The 24528-nt window shown below is 43.7% G+C and overlaps 1 protein-coding gene across 13 annotated transcripts in view; it reads left to right on the top strand.

The window, feature by feature from the left end:
- Positions 1-24528, top strand: part of CELF2 (CUGBP Elav-like family member 2) — a 703635-nt gene that overhangs the window by 585977 nt on the left and 93130 nt on the right. For all 13 annotated transcript variants that reach the window (XM_075064174.1, XM_075064147.1, XM_075064171.1 and 10 more), the window contains one exon: positions 23053-23101. In XM_075064174.1, the coding sequence (XP_074920275.1) occupies positions 23053-23101 (49 nt within the window). The remainder of the gene's footprint in view (positions 1-23052; positions 23102-24528) is intronic.

Here is a 24528-nt window from a genome sequence, read left to right on the forward strand (position 1 = left end):
CCTGTACACAATGCCAGCCACTTGGTTGTGCCGTTCAGTGTATGCTGTTCCTGCCTGCATCTTACATCCTGCCACTATGTGTTGGACTGTCTCTGAGGCCTCTCTGCACAGTCTGCACCTTGGGTCCTCTCTAGTGTGGTAGACCCCTGCTTCAATGGATCTGGTGCTCAGTGCCTGTTCCTGTGCTGCTATGATCAGTGCCTCAGTGCTGTCTTTTAGTCCAGCCCTTTCCAGCCACTGGTAGGATTTCCCAATGTCAGCCACCTCAGCTATCTGTCGATGGTACATCCCATGCAGGGTCTTGTCTTGCCATGGCACTTCTTCTGCTTGGTCTTCCTCCCATGTCTGCTGCTGCCTCAGGCATTCTCTCAGCAGCTCATCTTTGGGGGCCATCTTACTGATGTACTCCTGGATGTTCCGGGTTTCATCCAGGACAGTGGCTTTGACGCTCACCAAGCCCCGCCCGCCTTCTTTCCGGCTGGTATACAGTCTCTGGGTGTTGGACTTGGGGTGGAAACCTCCGTGCATTGTGAGGAGCTTCCGGGTTTTCACATCGGCAGCCTCCATGTCCTCCTTTGGCCAGCTCACTATACCGGCAGGGTATCTGATGACCGGCAGGGCGTATCCGTTGATGGCGTGGATCTTGTTCTTCCCACTGAGCTGGCTCTTCAGGACCTGTCTTATCCTTTGGTGATACTTGGATGTTGCTGTCTTCCTTGCCTCCTCATCGTGGTTTCCATGTGACTGTGGGATGCCAAGGTACTTGTAGCTGGTCTGTATGTCTGCTATGTGGCCCGCTGGTAGTTCCACCCCATCAGTCTTGACTACCTTCCCTCTCTTCACTACCATCCGGCCACACTTCTCCAGTCCGAATGACATCCCGATATCCTCACTGTAGATCCGCGTCAGGTGGATTAGCGAGTCGATGTCTCGTTCATTCTTAGCATACAGCTTGATGTCATCCATGTAGAGGAGGTGGCTGATGGTAGTTCCACTCCTGAACCTGTACCAGTATCCAGTCCTTGTGATTATCTGGCTGAAGGGGTTTAAGCCTATGCAGAACATATATATACAGAGAGAGAGAGAGGATCCAATAGCTTCTTTCTACTCTTGATTAGTATAATTTTTCCTTTAGCTATGAAAATCCTTCTCATATAATGGAGTTTTTATTATCCAAATTTTTAGACATTTAGGTACCATTTACAGAATAGTATCTTCTCTTGATGGAGAACCAAAAAACAGTGTCAAAGGAATATAAGCTGAAGTTGATATACTGTGCATATCAGCAAAACAGATAAACTCCTCCATTGGTTACTCTGTCTTGATGTCAACATTACTAATAATATTTGCATCTTCTAAACAATGAATATTGACTTCTGAATTGATGTTATATTAGAAATTATATCTCAAACTATTCTAGTTCATGGAGAAAGACCACAGTGGGTGCAATTTATAAAATTCTAATTACTTCTAAGTTATTTATTTCTATGTGGAAGTGTTGGTTTTAAAAAAAAAAAAGGTAGAAAACCTCATTCTTCTTCGAGTAGCGTCCCTATAGGTGCTCCACTGTAGGCGTGCTTGTGTCCCTGTACGGCTGATTGGAGAACTTTGGTAGCAGTGTCTGTTAGGCCCTGTAATGGTCCCCACTCAGGGTCTGGTTGGGAAGCATGGTCTAGTGGTCACAGCCACAACCTCAGACTGCAAAGGGGGTTTTATATTGTATGTGCAACAAACTTCTGTCATTGTGACCAGGTCTGCCAGGCAATCTGCCTTATTTCAAAAGGCTCTCCTATATCATGTCCATCTCCTATATCGGGGTGGGCAAACTCCGGGCTGGGGGCCACATCCGGCCCTTCAGATGTTTTAATCCAGCCCTCAAGCTCCCGCTCGGGAGCAGGGTCTGGGACTTGCCCTACTCCATGCCGTGGCTCCTCGCAGCGCACGGAAGCAGCGGCATGTCCCTCCTCCAGCTCCTATGTGTAGGGGCAGCCGGGGGTTCCACATGTTGCTCCTGCCCCAAGTGCCACCACTGCAGCTCCCATTGGCCAGGAACTGTGGCCAATACGAACTGCAGGGACAGCACCCGCAGATGGAGCAGCGTGCGGAGCTCCCTGGCTGCCCCTATGCGTAGGAGCCGAGGAGGGACATGCCACTGCTTCGGGGAGCTGCTTGAGGTAAGCACTACCAGGAGCCTGCACTCCTGACCCCTTCCTGCATCCCAAACATCTGCCCTAGCCCTGACTCCCTCCTGCCCTCTGAGCCCCTTGGTCCCAGCCCAGAGCACGCTCCTGCATCCCCTACCCCTCATTCCCAGGCCCACCCCAGAGCTCACAACCCCAGCTGGAGCCCTCACCCCCCCTCGCGCACCCCAAACCCCCTGCCCCAGTCCGAAGCCCTTTCCCACACCCTGAACTCCTAATTTCTGGCCCCACCCCCAGAGCCCACACCTCTTCCCACACTCCAAACCTCAATTTCTTGAGCATTCATGGCCCACCATACAATTTCCATACCCAGATGTGGCCCTTGCACTGTTCGCTCATCAGATCTCATGAAATACAATCTGATTATTACTTGTGTGGGAGACCTCCAGGGGCAATCCAGGATGTTGCACATTAGCAGTGTTAGTGCTTCAGTAGCTGGCGCACTCCCATCTGAACCAGTAATGAACCAGTGCTACAGCAGGTTGCTAGGGAGCACGGTGCTGTTTGAAGATGCCATACACTGGCTAAGAAGTAAAACCTAGATTATGCCCACTTAGTAATCATCAAAAGTCCCACTTTAAATATAGCACATTTTGAAAAAAGCAAGAGTGTTAATCCTAACGCCTGCTTTAAATTACAATTTGGGTAATTATGGCATGCCTACTTAAATATTCCCTCTCCAAATTCAGTAGGATAATTTAATTTTCACTTCCACTGCTCAAAACCTTTGTGTAATGTTGCTAGTGCTGAACGACTGCTACATTCCACGCAGAGTTTGGCAACCCTGCTATGCGTCAGTGGCTGTCAAGTGATCCTTATATGTCATATGCAGTCTATAAAGCCCTTTTTATGATTTTTCTGGATGGAAGGGTCTGTCTGCAGTACAACCCTGTTTATGGAATGGTCTCTGTAGACATCCAAAACCTTCAGCTAAAGGAAAATATGAAAGAAATGTCAGAGTTGGTCTGCCAGCTATAAGAAGGCTGTGTTGTGGGTGCCCATCTGTAAGGGGTCTGCTGTCGGGGGGGGGGGGCGCTCTTCGTCCTCCGGGACGCCTGGGAACCAGGCCGCCTCACTACACCGAGCAGCAGTTCAGTCTATAACACCCAGGCCCTGCGATCAGGGCGGGGCAACAAACACTCGTGCAGGGCTTAGACCCTCAAGCAGGGGCTGAGCAAGCAGTTCAATCTATAAAGCCCAGGCCCTGGGATCAGGGCGGGGCAACAAACACTAGCAAGTCAAATAGGCTCAGGCCTTTAGGCAGGGCCGAGCAGTAACAGTTCTAGGCTTTGGCCTCCTCAGGCCCAGGGAGAGGAGGAGTCTGCCACCCAGATGTTGGGTGACAGTGGGGACGCAGGCCCTCCCACTCCACTGCGTCCCAGCCCAGGGTCCTAACAGCAGCAGACAGTCTGCTGCTGTGTCAGTGGGGATCCTGGCCGCAACACACTGACATTGGCTCTGGCAGTGTTGCAGCCAGACTGGGGTCGGCAACCCTGGGCCACTTCCACTCTCCCCCTCATTGAGTACCTGAGTCGTCGTGGTGTCAGCAGAGGGGTCAACCACCATCGGTTCCTCAGGATGAGTGTCCACGGGCGGGCTCAGCGAGTCCTCGGGGTAGGTGGCAAAAGGTAGGCTCGGCTCCTCCTCGGGGTAGCCAAAGCAGGGCGGTCCTGGCCCATCTTCCTCGGGGTAGCGAGCGCGGGGCAGGTTCAGTTCCTCCCCCAGGTAGCTGGAGCAGGGCAGGCTCGGCCAGTCCTCCTTTGGGTAGCGAGCGTGGGGTAGGCTCGGCCAGGCCTCCCCGAGATAGTGAGCGAGGGGTAGGCTAGGCCAGCCACTGCCTTCTGCTGCCTCCCCAGCGGGAGCTCGGTCGCAGATGTCCGGCCTTTCTGATGGCTGGTCCCTTACTGAGCTCGGAGGGCCTGCCTTTATACTTCCGGGTTGGCACTTGACCCTTTGCGGGGCAGGCTCAGAGCTCCGTAGCTCCGCACAGTCCGGCCTCCGGCTGGGCTCTTCGTCCTCCAGGGCACCTGGGAGCCAGGCCGCCTCACTACACCATCCCAAAAATATAGCCGAGGTTATAGCTAGGTGTACTTCCGGAGATCTGAGGTTTCAGAACAACTGGAGGATGTCACTGAATATTGCTTAGTTCCATGTTTTGGTGATGGGTCAAGATCTTCAGTGGACATAAACCAATATAATCTGTTGTAAACTCCATTTTGCACACAGTGAGGATCCAACCCAATATGCTGTGTTCTCAATGTGCCCGTCTCATTATCGCTACATACTTCTAGCAATAAAAAGCAGTAACATTAAAAGATTTACATGCTTTTCATCTGGAAAAGAAATACAGGGATATATTTGAATGCTGAGTCTGGCGTTTGTCTTATTCTGGAGCTGTACATCATTTCACTTGCAGCGCTGCTGGAATCTCTTAATGACTTTGCTCCCAGGATACATGCTGTAAGTATTTTCAGCAGTGGAGAGGAGCAGTCATTGAAAAGCATGCCACCACAACTCCATTTATTAATAAAAGCCTATTTCTCATGCACAGTGCTAGGACAATTAAAAAGGCAACTGCTGGATATAGAAAACGGTTGGCTAAACAGAGTCCTAAGCAATGATAAACACAATGAAGTTTCCTTTGTGGTTGATTTTTATCCAGCTGCAGCCAAATATCAAAGTGATATCAAAGAGAAGCAACCATTAATTAATTCAAACTGACTTCACAAAGCAATCCCATGCCTTTGCTGATATCTGATTCTGACAGCTTCCTAATCTTCACAAGTTGTCGTTTGGAGTGGCATTAAACCAGCCTTCTCTCTATGCAATCAATCCTAGCTCTTGCTCCACTCTATCTCAGAGAGGCACCATCTCTAATCATGGTGGGTGGGGGAAGCAACTTTTCTTCTGAGAGAACAACTTGTGAGTAGAATTTACAATCTGCCAGAGAATCTTATAAACAGACCTACCTCTGTCATACACACTGGAAACCCCACCTCACCACTTACAGCAAAAATAGATGCCTGTTGCACTGGGTGGGAAATACTCTTATAAGGCAAAAAGAAGCTTTTCAAGGAAAGGAATAATACTTGGGAGTCTGTAATGATCTTTTAAAAGTATGTGTACATCCTTATTATTGATTCAGGACTACAGAACCTGAGATATAGGAGATGAGATGCAGGGGGGGAATAAACATTAAGCAGGAGAAGAGGGATGTTTTTAATCATGATTTAAAAAAAAACAACTCCAAAATGTAGATAAATGAAGATAGTAATTCCACTTGTGGACATAAACACTCTAGTGGTTCTCACTGTTACTAGCAGCAAAGAGTCCTGTGGCACCTTATAGACTAACAGACGTTTTGGAGCATGAGCTTTTGAAAGCTCATGCTCCAAAACATCTGTTAATCTATAAGATGCCACAGGACTCTTTGCTGCTTTTACAGATCCAGACTAACACAGCTACCCCTCTGATACTTGTCACTGTTACTAGAATCCCTCAATGGGATTCCAGCTTCATGTAGAATTTCAAGGTATACAATGCCTTTTATATTTTTATTCAAGTGTGAATGATCTTAATGACTGAAAGTAGCTTGTGTTTGTGTTCTAGACCATCGCTCGAGTGGGTATCCACTAGGCAGCAACTAATATTATTTTGTGACCAAACCATGACAATACCTCCGAGTAAAATGTGCTGGAATATTGTATGGTGTGTTTATGTCAAAGACCGTTAAAAACAAAGTGGTAAAATGCTGTTCTGGGGGACAGCAACCCCAGCATCCATAGCAGCCTAGGTATAGATGGTGAGAGAGGGTCAGGAATTGTTTTTGACGATGCATAGAGGAGACGATAAAATTATAAAATGTGGATAAAACTACAGGAAGGAAAATTTAGAGTGACTATCAGGAAAAATGGGATCTGTTTAGTCTTCCAAAGGAAATGAGATGAAAGCCCAATCCTTAGAGGTACCTGGGTTTTGAAAATGTTAGAAATCATACTGTAGGGAATAATCCTGCATTGGTTTGAGGACAGTTTGAATAGATGACTGAATAGATTTTTCCCATCTCCACCTTGTGTGGTAATAAATGGGTCTGGTTGTTTGAATGCACAATCCTCATTCACCATGTATGCAAAAATAAATATGGTTTGAAAAGAAAGAGATGATATTTAAGAACTACTGTAAATTGGCCATGTATTTAAATGCTTTGTTTATATTAACAATTCCTCCATTATGTGATTCTGGTTTCTTTTGGTAGGGTTTGCCATACATGCTGCCAATATGAAGCTATAACGCCAACTTATGTGGTCTGACCCCTTTGCATAGTACTGCTGGTGTAATCTGTCCCTAAATGTTATTGACCCAGGGAGGATAACCCCAATGTAAAGGGGGATGCACTGGTAGCGTAGACCTGACAAAGAGACTCTCTTTCCACTCATCCTCCCTGCTGACAGTAAGGCAAAGAAAAGAGTGGGTGGCTAGATAAAAGCGGGTCATGGCTGTGGACCACAACAGTCTTCGGCTGTGTTTTCGTTCAACCTCTGGCAGCCTGATCTAAGTTGCAGTGTCCTTGTTGCTGCTTTAACCTTGTGCAGGGGAAACAGCCCGCACAAAGCAGTTGCAGGTTCAAGACAGTGCATAGCCAGTAATATGACACCTGGCTGCAGGCAAGGTGAACAATGTCCGAGCCCTCATGTTGGTTTGATGCCACCAGAGGATCAAGCTTATACTGGGGATATCCTCCCTAGCTCAGTTAAACTTTAAGCCACCTTTGCAAAACATCCCTTGACTTGTGCTCTTTGGCTGTAGCTGAGGATCTGCTCCATAGTATACAATACAGAGAGGGAACCTTGTAGTCTTTGCTCAGGCAAAGCTTCTAGTGAAATGTAAGGGAGTTTTCCTGTATAAGGAATAAATAAGGAAACGTATTTGCGTATACTATATGTTGTTATGTGTGGTATACAAGAAAAAGTCAGAACACATTTTTCAGGCAAATCAGAGGGCTCAGTCTTTGGGAATATCACATGTAGAGCATATTCAGATCAGGTCCTAACACAAATTATTACATGGGCTTTGTAAACATATTAAAGGGGTGAAGTAAGTTAGTTTTGATTACACATTGATAGTTCCCCTTTTGCCAATAAAGTATTCACCTTGATCACCTTGATCGATCAGTCCTTCAGCCCTCATATAGATTGCGCCGATCAGAACACACCTTCCATTTTTCCTGTATCCTGGCCTTCCTTCTCCATGTGCGGCCATATCTTCACAATAAAATCTTCCCATCTCTTTGGATCTTGGCCGAGTGGTCATTTCAGTCCCCATGGGAACCACTCGGTGACAGCTAGAGTCCATTGACTGTCAGTGAGCCTAGCTATATGCCTGGCCATCGCATTATACTATGCCTGCTCTCAACAACGACATCCTGCACTCTGCTGTGCTGTCCGATCACTTCCTTGGGGACTCTATTAGAGTATCATTAATACTCTAATATGAATTGAAGTATTAGAAGAAATATGTGGAGATGTTTCCAGAATCATATTTCAGTGTAATAACCAGTTAATCACAAGTTTTTTAAATATCACTCACAGCTGGAACTTATTAAAAGAATAACCAAAAAACCCCAAGATTTGTTTCTATATTTCTTGTTGTTATTGTCCATTGGATTTTTTTTAAAGGGGGAACTATTTTCAGAGAGAGAGTGGAGAGCACGATAGTTGAGCAGAGATTGTTAAGGTAGGGTTACCAACTTTCTAGTTCCACAAAACCAAACACCTATGCCCCAACCTCTACCCCACCCCTCATCTGAGGCCACTCCCCTTCTCTGAGGCCATACCCCCACTCACTCCATCTGCCCTCCCTCTGTCGCTTTCTCTCTTCACCCTCACTTGCTCATTTTCACTGGGCTGGCTTAGGGGGTTGGGGTGCGGGAGGGTGCACTGGGCTGGGACCAAGAGGATCGGAGGATGGGAGAGGGAACAGGGCTGGGATAGAGGGTTGGGGGGCAGTGAGGGCTCTGGCTGGGGGTGCAGTCTCTGGAGTGGGGCTGGAGATGAGGGGTTTGGGATGCAGGAGGGGTCTCTGTGCTGGAATTGAGGGGTTCGGAGGGCAGGAGCGGGATCAGAGCTGGGGCGGGGGGTTGGGGCACGGGAGTGGATTGGGGTGCAGGCTCCATATGGCGCTTACCTCAAGCAGCTCTTGGAAGCAGCAGCATGTCCCCCTTCCGGCTCCCACGCAGAGGTGCAGCCACGGGGCTCTGCATGCTTCTCTGAACACAGGCATTGCCCCCACAGCTCCTGTTGGCCATGGTTCCCAGCCAATGGGTGCTGCGGAACTGACGCTTGGTGCAGGGGCAATGTAGGGATCCACAGGTTTCCCCTATGGGTAGGAGCCAGACCGGGGACATGCCACTGCTTCCAGGAGCTGTACAGCGCCTTGGCAGGCAGGGAGCCACCTTTAGCCCCAGTTCACCACCAACTGGACTTTTAACGACCTGATCAGCAATGCTGACCAGAGCCACGAGGGTCCCTTTTCGTCCGGGCATTCCGGTCAAAAACCAGTCACCTGGCAACCCTACGTTAAAAACATGTAAAATGCACCTTCCCTGCCACCGAGTAAGGTCTGATAAAGTACATTAGAAATGATGGAGAGAGATCAAGGAAGTAGGAGAATGGGTTTACACAACGGAAGGTTATAGGTTACTTGACTACTTAATGTACACAGTTTTGCTGCTGCTGTTTGTAACTTTATAAACCTACACAGTGGATTGTATGTCATCTTACAGGTGTGTTCTGGTGTATGTGTGTAATTTAAGAATGTAGTAACATTCCTGCCCTCATAGAATATCAAAACATTTTGCCATTGTAGAGTATTGTGCTAACATTGATGACTTTCATTTTGACACAGAATTTGACAGTTAAAGAGAATTAGTGAAACTTAAGCTCATTAGGATATGGAGGGGTGTTATCTAGAATCTACGGATCAGATCCTCAGTTGGTATAAACTGACATAATGCCATTGGCTTCAGTGGAGCTGTGCCCATCTACACCATTTTAGGATTAGGCCCCATTCTGTTTTAATCCTGGGCAAGGATAAGAGAAAATTGTAGGAAAACTTTGGTAACTTCAGTGGTGACAGATAAATCCATAAATAAAATATCTGCCGTTCCTTGCTGAAGAGTTGATGTTGGCCCTCTATTAGTCAGATTTTCAAATACAATACACATTGTTGGTTAATGAGAACAGTTTAACAGTACAAATCTGGCTGATCAGCTCCTGTCTAGCCATCTATTAATCAGTTGATTGTCAGCATCACCCTAGTCTCCAAACAACTTCCATGTAAAGTCAATAGCAGAGTTCCTACTTTGTAAAACACTTTGAGAGGAAAGGTGCTGTTGATAGCCCAGCCCTGTTGATCAGAAAGTCTCAGCTGACATCTTGATAAACAGATATTTGCATGAATGTGGGAGCTATTAGTCATGACTCCTATCTGAGTTTTTCAATATACCCCAGTCTGGAGACTTGGAACCTTGGCATGTCATTCATTCAAAACTCCTTTTGGCTAAATACTGTGGCTAGTCCTTGAAATTGTTTTATAAACTTACACATTCCAAGGTAGTTTGGGGGCCCATGTAACACTTTCTAAGAAATCTGGAGGAGATTTAATATTCAGTTGATAACGGGGAGCAGGGCCAGCGCCAGGGTTTTTGCCGCCCCAAGCAGCAAAAAAAAGGGAAAAAAAAAGCCTTGATCGCGATCTGCAGCTCTACTGCCACCGCTTCAGTCTTCGGCAGCAATTCGGTAGCTGGTCCTTCACTCAGAGAGGGAGTGAGGGACCTGCCGCCGAATTGCTGCCGAAGACCCGAATGTGCCGCCCCTCACCATTGGCTGCCCCACGCAGCTGCTTGCTGGGCTGGTGCCTAGAGCCGGCCCTACCAATGAGGAGAAAGGTTGACTGATTTGCACTAGAGTAACAAGAATTGTGAATAAAGAAATGCATTCCTGGCTCAAAGCTCTTCCTCGTCTTTTCTAAGTGAAAAGTGCAGAAGGTCCACATCAGCACCACTAAGACTTTCTATAAACCTTCATGTCCTCCTTTCTAAATTGAAAGGAAGCATTTCAATGGACATTATATTTTTGGCTATTTTAGGCTTATCATGATCATATTCTTTAAATATAAGATGTTCTTGCTGTTATATTGTAATGCAAATATTAAGTACTTCCAATAGGAGTGTTTTAAAAGATATATAATATTATAAAACAAGCTAGAATTTTATATTTTGAGTCAAATAATAGACTTCACATTCTGACAGAAGACTAAGTGAGCCAATGGTCCAAGGTGACCTTTCATTCTGCACAGCGAATCAGGCAGAAGGTTTGCTGGGAAGATGAACAAACATCTAACAGAAACCCCATAGCGCAACACAGAAGGAGTGATTGGAGACAGCTGTGTCCCAGAGACTTAGAGAAGTCACAAACGAAGGAGAAGACAACTGGATCTGGGGTCTTGTCACAGAAAAAAGGGAGCCCAGAGGTAGACTTTCTTGCCCTACTAAAACGTTGCTGCCTTTCACATTTTTGCCACCTGCCGTTCATTTTAAAGTTTGTTTGATCAGCTTGAGGTATGGAATGTGTCGCACTTCTGTAACTGCATCATGATTTCCCCATGTGCCGGTTACAGAGGTGCTAACGCAGAAAAGTGCAAACCAAAGTGATATGGTCAAATGAAGCTCCTACACGATAGGCATCTTTGTATCACAGCAGGAATGTTCTACGTCCTAGCTGAGCAGGAGCTTTCATTAGAGGAGACACTATATTCTGAGTGAACGGGGGGGTCTAAAAAGCTTTTATTTAGGCCAAAAATTTCTCATGGGTTATTTCTAGCCTGACAGTGAATTCGCTTTGGTAAACTGGTAAAATTAAATATAGCTGTTTTTGTGGACTCAGAGCATGAAAAAGAGAGGTTTTCCCCAGAGCCAGGTTAAAGCCTAGGCACTGAAAGGCAGGGCATAGTGCCTCAACTCCTGCAGTCACCTGATAATGCTGGAATCTCAGCTTTCCTTTAAGGAACAAGGGGAAAATAAGGTTTTAGTGAGCAAGATTGCAAAGAAAATGTTGAAAACATGACCCCAGTGTAATCAGTGTAGGGGATCCTCTTCCTGAGTCCACAGAGATCCAGAAATGATAGCCCTGAGAAGGGAGAACTGCCCTGTTCATCTCAGTGAGGAGTTAGCGCCAAGAGCCACTGCTGGGGTGAGGGGGCCCCCAACAACACCTATCCAGCAGAGGACTCTGCATATGGAAGAAGAGAGCAGCAGATTTGTCCCCTCATTCAAGTGTATATGCCCTGCTGCTGGAATAAGGACTGCCGCTCCTGGGGAGGACACAGGGACTCCATTCTGCTGCCATTCTAGGGGGCTATAGGAGTAAAGATGTGGGGAGGCCCTATATTATGGTATGCCTGGGCCCCTGTATTGCTTTGCTCCAGCCCTGTTTTCCATCTAAGAACATGGTCCTTTTGCACTCAGATGATTCAAAAATTACTTCATTGAAAGCAGCAGCCTTGCCATTGATTTGGAATGCATGCCAAAGCCTGAAAGGCTGGTCGGAACTTGAGAATAAAAAATTAGGGGGTGGTGTTATGGCTCAAAGTTTCCTAGTTTTACTCATGAATTGTGCTTTTCCTTGTGCGAAACAGGCAGTTGTGTAGACATCTGAAAGTGGCACATAAGGAGATCGCAGCGCGCGTGCACACAACTGCATACCGCAACCCTGTAATCATTTTAGTTGTTCATCTCTGTAGTCTACTGAAGTTCAGTATTTTTCCTTTCTGTGAGACACTTCTCCTAACGTGGTGCTAGTATTCTTTATGGTAAAGGAATGCAAAGGAGCTAGTGAAGAGAAAATTAAATGAATCCGCAAAAGGGTACAGATAATAGCCCTGAGTAGAGAGTTACAGGGTACAGTTTCAAAGCACCTGAGTGACATGCAATAAGACTTAGACTCCTAAGTGCTTAAGTCACTTTTGGAAATGGGTCTTGGGATTCTATGTCACTTAAGCACCTTTGAAAACTTCACCCAATGGCAGTAAGGAGGCCTGGTGCCCTTATGGTGATAGTTCTTGTAGGAATGATGACCCACTGATTCTGAGATTTGAGAGACCTGGGTTCACATCCCTGCTCTACCACTGGCTAACTGTATGATCTTTGCAAGTCACTGAGGGTAGAGCTACACTGCTTACTAAGCCCAAGTGCCCTTCTGTCCACACACAAATCATTCTGACTTGGGTCAGCAAGCACCCAGGTCCTAGGACACTGCTAGGTGAGGTTGATCAGAGTCCAAATCCTACTGTAACTTGGGTCCAAACCTTATCATTCTGCAGAGAAGATGTAGATCAAGCCACAGACCTGAGTCAGAAGGTCTGGGTGAATTAGCATGGCTGTGAGACTCAGGCCAAGCAATTATAAATCCTGATTTACCATGCAGTGTGGACACCCAAGCATGGGCTTGCTAACACCAAGTCCACAAGCCCAGGTCCCACAGACCTGGGCTTACCATGCAGTGTAGACGTACCCTAAGTCTCTCTGTCTCGAGTCCCCACGTGTAAAATGGGGATAACTGCACTACCCTACCTCATACATTAAATACCAATATATTAAAGATGGTGAATGATTCATATACTAAGGTGATAGGGGCTATATAAGTACCACAGATAGGCAGAGCAATGGTGCCGTGGGTTCTAATCCACGCTTTGGCAATGACTCACTGTATTACCTTGGCCATCACCTCGTTGTGCTTCATTTTCATTGTTTTCAGAAGAATGGATAATTATATACCATACCTCGAAGGGAACTGTGGGGCTCAATCGATGATTAGCGAAGCGCTCTGTGATCTTTGGATGGATGGTGCCGTAGTAGTGTGACAAGGAAGAAAATATTGGAGTGCAAACTTCAATTGGCAAAATGTCAACAAAAGTTATTGCTGCCACAGACGAGATGAATAAATATCACAGTTAAAACAATATCTGGTGTTTTGCTCAGATGTTTCAATGGGTTTGTTTTTTATGCCCAGATAATACAAAGTAGCCCCAAGGCATTATTCCAAACAAGGTGTATAATCCAACTTGATATTATTTTTAGGATTGAATGGGTTTTGTAAAGGCTCATTTGTCTGAAGAAAAGACAGTTGATTATTTTTGTTTGCAGATGATTTTGAAGGGAAAATGTCAGAGCGATGTTAAGGAAGGTGAGGTACTTCTATCTGACTTGCAAATGTCCCAAAGTCACAACAACATGGGTGGGTGGAAAGAAGTGAGGGGATTCAATGAACGGGAGCGTACATTATGAAATGAAGTTGTCATTTCTAAAACAACCAGACTGGGGGTGGGAGCGTGAGGTTATAATTTTTAAAGAAGGCGAAGTGTTAAATGCTAATTCATAAATGTGGCTGGCAGAACTGCGGGATGTAAACTGTGGAAGCGATCATTAGAATATGAATTTCAGTTCAGATCTGCAGATGGTTTGACTACACTACTCCTTTACATCAGGGGTCAGCTGAGTAAAATGATTATTAATTTAGCCAGTTAGCTTTAAACCAGTACTCATGTACATAGTATCTTTATTCAAGGTAGATTACAAGACGCTTAATAAGATGTCAGGAATATTTACCAAAAGAAATGCAAGATATCGCTTGGGGAGACGTATGGTATTTACCATTCAATATATATCTCAATTTGATATGCATTTATTTTAAAGGGCAGCATTATTTTAAGTCGCTCAAGTTAATGTTCAATTAATTCAATTTTAAAAAAATGGAATATAGTCTGTTACAAATGACTGACTTGGAAAACCTCCAAAAGTCATTGAATTTCAGCAGTGTCAATGTTCTCGTATAAAAGAAGCAACTTGTTGAAATAAGCTCTTGGCTTGTTCCATATGTTCTTAATAGAAGATAATGATGTTATGCATTGTGACAGGGACTATATTTGTTGCGCACCAACCCTATTCACATATATGGATATATGAATGCTTTTATTTATTCGTATGGCATTAACATCTAGGAGCCCCAGTCATGGACATGGGGACTTTTGTGCTGGTTGTTGTACAGACACAGAACAAAGAACCTGGCTTATGGACTTGTGAATGGAAGATATTTCTTATGAACAAATTACACATGTTAACTGATTGAGCCTGACAACACAACAGTGTGGTAGCAATGTATTAGACTCCCTTTACAGGTGGGTAATGTGAGGAAAAAGCAACTTACCTAAACAAGCCAGTGCTGGGAATCTGAGTCCTTCCTCCAACCACTAAACGATGCCAATATCAGTCTTTCCACTGACTTCAGTGGTTTTTGAAAGAGACTTTTTTTGTCATTGTTGGTTACAGTTTACCAATATTCTCCTGCTTACAAATTTATTATATATTCAGAGTGCTAATAATTCATTTTACGTGAACACTCACTGCATTAAAGGCAGTGTTTTACTGATAATATCTTGGGTGGATGTCAAATTTTTTTTTTAAAAAACAAGAAGTCATCCAGTGGCACCTTAAAGACTAACAGATTAATTTGGGCATAAGCTTTTGTGGGTAAAAAAAATCTCACTTCTTCAGATGCATGGTAACTAACGTATACCTTCCCCTGAAGGTACCTCTCGGTAGAGCCTGTTGCTCTTGAGTCATAGCTACAATATTGGCAGCATATTGCCAAATTAATTTCATGCAAACCGAGTGATTCTACACAATTTTTTTAGATAGGAAAGTGCCCCTAATCAGAACGTCGCTGTGGACTCAGACAATTGGTGATTGGCAAAGGCAAACAGAATATGGGTCACCAGTGAAATGGTGTGAAAATCTGACTTTTAGCTTTTCTGACTGGGGACCATCCTTATGTATTTGGAAAGCTCCTAGCAAATAGCAGATGGTCCCACAAATAATATATAAAGAACAATAATCTGAAAAATTGATGCTCTCTTAAAACAGTAGGCCTGATTAATTTCTTGCAGGGTTCTCTCTCTTGGGGAATGGAGGGGAGAATTTCCATGACTTTCACATGCTGGAAAGGGCTATCATGAAAGGTAAAGGGGGAAGTTTTAATTTTCTTTGGACTACTAGTCTAATTAACAGCACAAGTTAATTGGATCAGTAGCTTGGAGAAAAACTGAAATATAGTCCCTATGCTATAATTAGGCAATTCACTTACACTTATATTTCCCCCTTCTCTTTTTGTTGCCTCCCCACATCTGTCTCATTCTGAAATATTGTCCCTGTCCTCAGTACTCCCTATTCCACTTTTCCCAAGAGGCCTATACACCGTAGTCCTCCCCTCAGAAAATGATTTAGATATACTTTTAGATCTGGCTCCTCCCCCACCCCCTTTTATAAATAGAAAGACAGGGCCAGATTCTCAGCTGATGTAAATCACCACTGACTTCAGTAGAATTACACTGATTTATGCCAACTAAGGATCTGACCTTGAAAGGACAGAAATCACAAGATGCCTGCAAACTGTCACTGTCTAATCCTGTTGCTTTTTGTTCCACCCCTTGCACGGTTAGGACATCGTTGATGTAGTTGAAGCTCTCAAGGGAAGGAGTCCATATAAGTAACAAGGATCCCAGGATCTTTTTTGCCCCCATCCTGAGATTTATTTTTCAAGTCCCTTCTCTCATCTGTTGAGTTCTCTTCTCCCTTCTTGGCCCTCTGATCATCCTCTACTACCCTTGCTTCTTCCATGGTCCCTTTATTTTTCTCCTGTCCAGGAAGTCTCCCTTATAGGCACACTTGATTAACACAGGGTGTGTGGAGATATATGAACTCCTCTTCATCCCCTTAACGGCTTACATAGTTACTCTGGTAAACTCCTAGGGGAGTTCTCTGAAGTTTCTCCAGAACGTTTGGCCTAATCATCCAAAGAGTTGCATCATATTTTCTTGAGAGGTGATCTGCAGAAGGAGGAGATGTGAGAGGTGAGCCAAGAGAGGACATAAGCAAAACACAAACAGCAGTGGGGAAGGGGAGACGAATGAGCCAAGAGGAGAAGAGGTGACAGTAAAGACCATGAAATGGGAAGAATGGGATGAAGAGCTCTAGAGAAATGAGTGCTATTGATGCGTTGGGGATTTTGAAAGGATTAAGAGTCGATGAGTGAGTAATATTAAGAGCCACAGAGATAGAGGGTCACTCTCAGCATGCTGAGCTCTTTTAAACCCCTTGCTTGGAATTACACTGTGCTGAACTCTGAAGGAAACCCCTCCCTTCACCCAGAATTGTAGGGGGCCAGTGAGCGACCAAAGTGTTGAACTGGTTGAAGCCAAGGATGATCAACACGGGCACCTGGGACTGCTTGGTTTGTAGTTTTCTTCTGCATCAGAAACAATAAGGACAGGTTGGAAAGTGGGTGTACCCCATCATCAAGCATGGAAATTAAAGCACCTGACTGGGATTTAATAATCCCACATGATCTTTTGTGTGTGTAATGAATCATAAAATAATAACTATTTTCTAAAATCTAGTCATGGCACTGTATGTGCATAGCCTGATTGTTCAGAAATGCTGAGCATTCACAAATTCCACTGAGCTCCATGGGAGTTCCGCACCTCCGAAGTCTCGCACCTCCAGCAGCCTTTTCTCCAGCACTGAAGGGACAATCATACTTTCAGGGTGAATGCCATTGACTGATCCTGGGCTCCTCTTTAAAACAAACACACACATTCTAAAAACCTCCATTCCACAGGTGGATTTATAAGGCACTGGGACGGTAGTATATGTTGAAATTAAGACTGAGATTAATGGACTAGGCTCCTTTAAAGGTTTGGATACACAATTCCAATCAAAGTTAATGGCAATTGGGTAGCAAAATCCCCAGTGATTTTATAATATCCCACCCTAACTGTGCTAATATTGACGAAAGGGTTAAGCAACTGCTGCTAGCGTGGCAGATACTGAATGCATACCAATGTCTGCTGAGAATTCTCTCCAATTCACTTTAGCACTCCATGTTTGACTACACCTGTTTTTTAATATTCTTTGAATAAATAAAACAAGCTGTAAGCTTATGTTGTTGTGCGATGTGAAAACACACAATAATAATCACAGCTAATGACTCTTCTAAATGCTAAACTGTGCACACCTCCGTGTTTGGTATTTGTTTTGTATACAGAAGGTAACATACACGGAATAACTAGGAAGCCAAGTTACATATGGGGCTGTGGAATGGTATTTGACAGCCGATTAGAGTAGTCTGACAGAAATGATGATTTAATCACCACAACAGACTCCAAATTCCCAGATAGAATTCCACCCAGGTTAATCTAATTTCCTTGCAAAATTTTTGCCAGAAATAGACTCTTACCTTGCTTATTTTCCCCCCTTACAGATGTCGCACGGTTTTGACAAGAATGTAAATAGGTAGAGTTATTATTGTTGAAAAGATAACTTTGAGGCTTGAAAGCAGACAGTATCTGTACCTCTGAGAGTGTTTTTCCAGCACAGTTGTATTTACGTATGGTTGTACCTGCTCAAAAAAAAAGAATGAGAAGCCCCTAATTAATCATCTTTAATTTATAAGCCAGGACTTGAGGTCTGCTTCTGCTCCCAGGAAAGCCAACAGTAAGATTCCTATCGACTTAAGTGGGATTGCACGTCTTGCAAGCAGTAGTTCCAATTCCCATGTGGACCCACGTTAGTATCCGTTTATCAGATTGGAGTCCTAGTTTTTATGCTACTTTGCACTGTGACCTTGTGTGATTTAGTGGGTAGCACACAGAACGGTGACTCAGGGGACTTGGGTTCTATTTCTGGCTCTGCTGCTGACAGACCTTGGGCAAGTCACTTCACCTCTCCATGCCTCAGTTTCCTCATATGAAAAATAGGGATAAGGATGCTTACTTCCTCTGTAAAGCACTTACATAAGAACTAGGAATTGCTGTTGTCTGTACAGCATCATGCACGTCAGTGGAGCTACAGAAAACCTAGACGATGCAGGATTGTTCTCTGTTACAGTCTGGTTTCAAAGAGCTCGAGACATGAGGCTTCTCTTTGGAGGTTGTTCTACAGTCAACCTTGCTGATAGAAAATACCAGTTGTTTCCTTTTGCCATGGGGTCTGAGCTGCATTCAGGGTGTCGTTTATGTGCAAATTTTTTTACCTGCGCTACTTTATTTCTTCCCTATTTATTAACTGCAAAATCATTCTCATAAATACTGCACGTTTATAAGCAATGCTTCCTTCGAGCCACAGAATAACATCTCCACTGTTTTTAGTTATGAAAGCATGACATATTGAGAAATCACTCACCTGGAGATACATAAGTGTATGGCTTTCTGATGTATATCTACAATAACTGCTTTCTGATAAGACATGAAATCCTTCATTTCAGTAGATGACATGATTCTAGTGGGTGGCATCTAATTTGAAACAGGTTTATATCATCTGTAATCTTTTGGAGGACCCAGGAAAGCACAGCTATTTTATTACTTTATAGCCTACAGTTATACAAGCAAGATATAAAAAGCTCCGATTATTTTCCCTTTTGCTCATTGTAGAGGGAAGGGAAAGTACCTATTTAGCCCTTGTCTCTGCCCCCTTTAATTTTCTTATTCACTGCACACTTCTTCCAGATTCAATCTCCCCCCTTCACTCACTCACACACACTCACTCACTCACACACACACACACACACACACTTTTAAATATTTTATGGGTAGAGAGCTTATAATATGTATTGTCACGGCAGTTGTCTCTAGAGGTCAGCAATGAGTTTAATAATGAGATGAGAACCAGTGACTCTGTAAAACCCAGTTCAGGATATAAATGGCATGTTTTATTGAATCTAGTGTTTAAAGGTTGCTAACTTATCAATTGGTGATGCCCAGGGTTAAACAAGCTGCAACGTGAGCCCGCTCATGTAAGGAAACTAACAGGGTAACGTTTTTTACCACTCTTGTTTCTCCAGATGCCCCGTTTTTGTGTTTTGTACCCACCTTACTGTGGATATTCTGCAGGTTATTCTCACAGGACCTGATTCTGATCTCATGCTAGTTGGCCCTAATGTAACTTTATTGAGTACAATGGAGTTACTCCTGATTTACAGCTTGGTGAGCAGAGAAACAGGCCCAAAGTTTTGATTGAGAAATTTTGAAGTTAGTTGTCACTGTGGTTTGCACCTGAGTCATGAGTAGAACTGTTATTTTCGCTAAAAGGACAAACTAGTGGCTTAATAGCAAATCAGTGGTAGTTATGTCATGATTAAAGTTACAGTGTGGGTGAGGTGCTATCTTTTATTGGACATGCTTCTGTTGGTAAAAGAGACAAGCTTTTGAGCCATACAGAGCTCTTCTCCAGACTGAATACCAGCCAGCTCTACAGAAAAGGCTGTTTCAGAGAAGATTTAATTTGCTAGAGTTAACCTACTTCTACCAGACTAGAATTTACCTGTTTTGTTTTATTTGTAACCACATCTGTTTCTCTTCTTTGTTTAGTATCTCTCTTCTTTATTCATAAACTTAGTCTTGGTTTTACTATAAGTTCTTCTCAGTGTATTAATACAAAAGTGTGATTCCTCAGCTCAGCTATCAGACTGCTGTGCATAACTCTCACTCTGGAGACAGCAGACTTGGTAATTTCTGAGCGCGTCTAGTAACAGGCTGGATACTGGTGAAGAACCCATTTCCAGGATGTTCGGGAACTAGGGTGCATCGAGTGTTATCCGCAAGGCACAGTAAAAACTGGCAGAGCTTTGGAGGAAATTGTATGGTTGGCTAACAGACTGGGGTGTCTTCACTACCGGGGAGATCAATGCTGCTGCAATTGATGCAGTGGGTGTCGAGTTAGTGGGTCTAGTGAAGACCCGCTAAATCAATGGCAGAGCGTGCTCCGATAGACCCCAGTATTCCTCCTCTCCTAGAAGAATAAAATAAGTCGACCACAGAGCATCTCCCATCAACGCAGCACAGTGAAGACACCGCAGTAAGTCGACCTAAGCTATGTTGACTCCAGGTACACTATTCACGTAGCTGTAGTAGCGTAAATTGAGTCGACTTACCCCGATAGTGAAGACAAACCCTTAGTTTAGTCCAGCAAGTCTCTCTGTTGTTAAGGCAGAGGAGTAAGGCCACCCATAGTTCTAGGCTCCCTGAAAAAACATTACTCTGAGTGATAAAGTGCAAACTGATTATGGCTTTTTAATGGTAACCCCTACAAAGAACACTTTCCTTATGAGCTTGATCCACAATTGACCTCTTTGTCTAACCTCTCTAGGATGAAACTGAAAAGATCCTTTAGAACCATAAACTTGTAGAAATTACAGATGGAACCAACTCTGGTCTAAATCTGTCTGTTTAGATGCTGTCGTATTAAGTGCTGTATAAATACAGGAAGATAGTTTGAGTCCCCATCTAGTGTAATAGGTGGGTTGGGTTGGTTTTTCATGACTGCATGTTCTCCAGGGCTGTGTCATTCTGACAGAACCCAAGTGATGCTAATTCCAGCACTTCCCTCAGGAGACTGTTCTATGTGAAAGACCTTAATGTCAGACAACATATCTGGAACAGTCAGCCTAAATTTTCCTTTGCTCATTGCTCCTAGTTACACCCTCTTGCATCACCCTAAACAATTCCTTTAGCTCATTGATGACTTCATCTTTCAAATGCTTAACAAAGAGGCAATGCAGATAATGGGCTCATTTTAGCAAGTTATGCCACTTTTTTCTTGTTTGATTTTTTCCTTGATGGGGACGATGCACATTCCCATGAACTTAAATTCTCCTGCAGTGCACGTAGAAACGTAGGACTGAAAGGGGCCTCACAAGGTCATCCTGTCCACCCCTTTCCCCCCGACCCACCTCACATTGAGGCAAGATTAAGTATATTTTGACCATCCCTGACAGATGTTTGTCAAACTTGTTCTTAAAAACTTCCAAGAGGTTTCCACAGCCTCCCTAGGTAATCTGTTCCAGGGCTTCACTATCCTTGTAGTTAGAAAGTTTTTCCTAATATCTAACCTAAATTTCCCTTAATATTGCTGATGTCAGGACAACAATTGAACATCAGGTAAAGGAAACAAAGCATAATAGACATTCCCCTTCCTTAGATATTAGTTGAAAATCAGAAAGATGGCAGACAGGCACTGGGCTATTGGAGTTCGGTTGGGAAATAAATGGATCAATGAAAACTGGATTGTTAAAATAAAGTATTTTGCACATCCCGGTGACTGCGTGCACCATATGGCTTTGCTTGTTCCTTAAGACACTATAGGGAATGAAACAGAAGAGGTTTTGCAACAGTGCAAGGAGTGTATTGATTTGTGGGACTGGGGGACATTCTGAACTTTGAGCAGATTCTATGGAAGATTCACAGTAATGTTCTTTACTTGCCAAGGAATCTAGCAAATACAGCATTGAAAACTAAATATCACTACCAAAAACCACACGTGCTAGTCATCTTCTCTTCCTCTCTGACTCTAAACACACTTGACATGATTGTGTGGTTCCCATCTTCTGCTTAATTGTTGATCTTTTCCAATTTCATATTTGGCATCTTTTTAAAATAAAGCTGGAATAGCAGTTGACAGTTTCAGGCCGCACAAACCCTGTTGCGTTCACGGAGTGCAATAATAACAACAGTCCGTTCAACATGCCGTGTGAAATGTGGACGAATTATTGGAGAAAAGTCTATGGCCCCAATCCTGCAATGAGCTCGGCATCTTAAGGTCCCAGCGCATGTGCAGAGCCCCACTAAAGTCAGTAGATCTCTATGCCACCTCCGGTGTCGTTCCCCACAGAACAATTTTCAGGATCAGTGCCTCAGGCTTGAGAGCAGCAATAAGAAATGACCACTGAGGCGCAATGGGAATTTGTACACGGAAATTTCTCTGTAAGCTCATCAGAGATAATCTCTTAACGACTGTCATGTGCTTGCACTGTGCTAAGAGATGAGTCCATGGTGGAGATTTGGGGGAAGGTGTAAAAAACAAAAAGAAAAGGCTCTGGTTTGTAATGTGTTTTCAGATCAAAAGTCTTGTAGCTGCAGGGGAGTGACATAGGGCAGCGCCCCATTCGGAAAGGCAAAGTCTGCCATTCCAGATGCGAGATTGTGGATTGTCCTTGTGTACAACACAGTGTGATAATTGCTATATAAAGCTACACATAGGAGTGTGCTTATTGTTCAGAAACAGGCTGAGAAAGAAAAGTGCATTAGGAGTTTTGATGAGACCAGGATTGTACCCATATTGTCAGGGCAGCTTGGTGAATGAGTGATGAAAGTGTTTTGAAGAGAAGGCCAGTCACTAAGCAAGCCGCAGCAATGGGAATCACAGATCTTTTCCCCTTTGATACTGGATGAGTTGTTGTCACACACTTCTTAATCACGAACCAAGGTTCATTTGTTGAACCAAACAAATCAAGACGTGTAGGTTTCAGTTGCTGCCTGGCAGTTTTTAGATTACTTTAGAACTTTATCTGTGTTCTGTTAGTTGTTAACAAACTCAAGAAAAGAAAAGTTATAAGCTGGTAAAACAGAAATCACGCATGCCATAAACCAGCAAGGGCTGTAACTTGAGAGGTCTTCTGAAACTAAGTACAACAAATTAAAGTTTATATGAGTCCTGTGGGCCCAATAAATTGTGGGGGTTTAAACTTGCTGGTTATAAAATACTCCTTTAACATTTTACTTTCATGTAAAAGCCAATATTAAGGTATCATTTGAAATTTATATCTTTCTGACTTGCCAGCCTGTTTAATATTGATCGTGTATAGTTTTAGCCCCCTGAGCAACTAAAGTCAGCAGTGCCAATAAAAGTAAAATGCTTGACTTTGTGACTGTCTAACCTGCTTTACTGTCTTTTTATTTATATTTTTAGATGCATCATCCTATTCAGATGAAACCCGCAGATAGTGAAAAGTCCAATGGTAAGTGATTATCCTATTTCCCACTTAATATGTGTATGTGTGTCTCTTTTCATTTAAAAAACAAATGCAAGGTATGGCTTATGCTTTTCTCTTAAAATAGCGAAAACCTTTTAAGGAAGAGTCCCTATAGCTGAGAGGTCTTGAAAAATGTTGACCTGCTTTGAACTCCTGTTTATCTTCAGTTTAAAGAAGGGAGGAAGTATTCTTTCCTCCCTTCCTTATGCATTCTCCGTGTCATGGCTTTGTTGTGTTTGTCTTTTGTTGGTATCCTGCTGACAGTAGTTGTGGAGTTTCTTAGCAATCAGTAACATCTGATGCTGATAACAGTCTGAGATTAAAATAACATGGGAGTAGAAAGAGAGAGTCCCATATTCAGGAAAGTATTGAAGCACTGTCTGAATTGGACTTAGGTATATTCTTCAAGTTAGTCATGTGTCTAAACACCCTTCCTGAATAACGATGCTTCTCTGATTCTAGGCTCAATTTAAAATCAAACTGGATGTTTTGCTCCTATGAGACCTATATTGACTTTTGTTTTAGGAAGTGTACTCTAGACTTCTCTCAAATAAATATTATGACAATAATATTTATTCAAAATATAGCTTATTGACTTAAGGGATATATATGATGTGCAAAATATATAGTGTGCTAAATCTATAAAATATATCAGATCTGCGTATTCCAGGCATTAGACAATCTGATGGTAGGGCTGCCAGTGTGTGTGTTGTTAAAAAAAAGTCTATACATCTTTTTCCCCCTTGATTCATTCCTATAATTTACTAAAATATATGTTAAAGAAATCACCTTCCTTCTTAGACTGCAAGAGCTTCTTTTCCCCATAAGGCTGACATAATCAGAGCTGGTGCCTTCCAACAGGCATCTCTGCACCTCATTAATTAGTAATCAGGGCAGAAGCCATGCACTTAGAGATCTACATATCTGCAAATGTAAATGATGATTGGGCTCTAAATCTCTCCGCAAGGTTTTGCTAATTGTACTGCATCCCATTTTTAGCCTTCTCCACAGACTAAAGTTTAGAAGGAACTTAAAACTTTGTACTGTGCTCCTTTCCACGTTGCAGATGGCTTTAAAAACTTGCCAGGTACACAGCGGAACTGGGCTGGCCCCGATGGAAATGGAAATGCTCTTCTATTGGAGAGGTGCTCACATAATGTAACCCTTCTGCCCCTCTGAGTTGGCAGCAACAAGGGCCGGGTTCAGTATCCAGGGGTTCCGTTTCAATAACACAAGGCATAACCGGCTCGAGCCCCCACCCAGTGACCTGGGACACTTACATACCACACCCCCCTGGGCACCTCTAGGAGGCAATACTTCCCCTCTCGCAAGCACGGAGTCTGAGTGTAGCGAAATCTTTTTAATAAAGGAAGGAAACAATGCGGCATCCCATTGGAGAAACACCACAAACA

This window comes from Chelonoidis abingdonii, chromosome 1 (genome assembly GCF_003597395.2).
Source record: "Chelonoidis abingdonii isolate Lonesome George chromosome 1, CheloAbing_2.0, whole genome shotgun sequence".
In the NCBI taxonomy this organism is placed as follows: domain Eukaryota; kingdom Metazoa; phylum Chordata; order Testudines; family Testudinidae; genus Chelonoidis; species Chelonoidis abingdonii.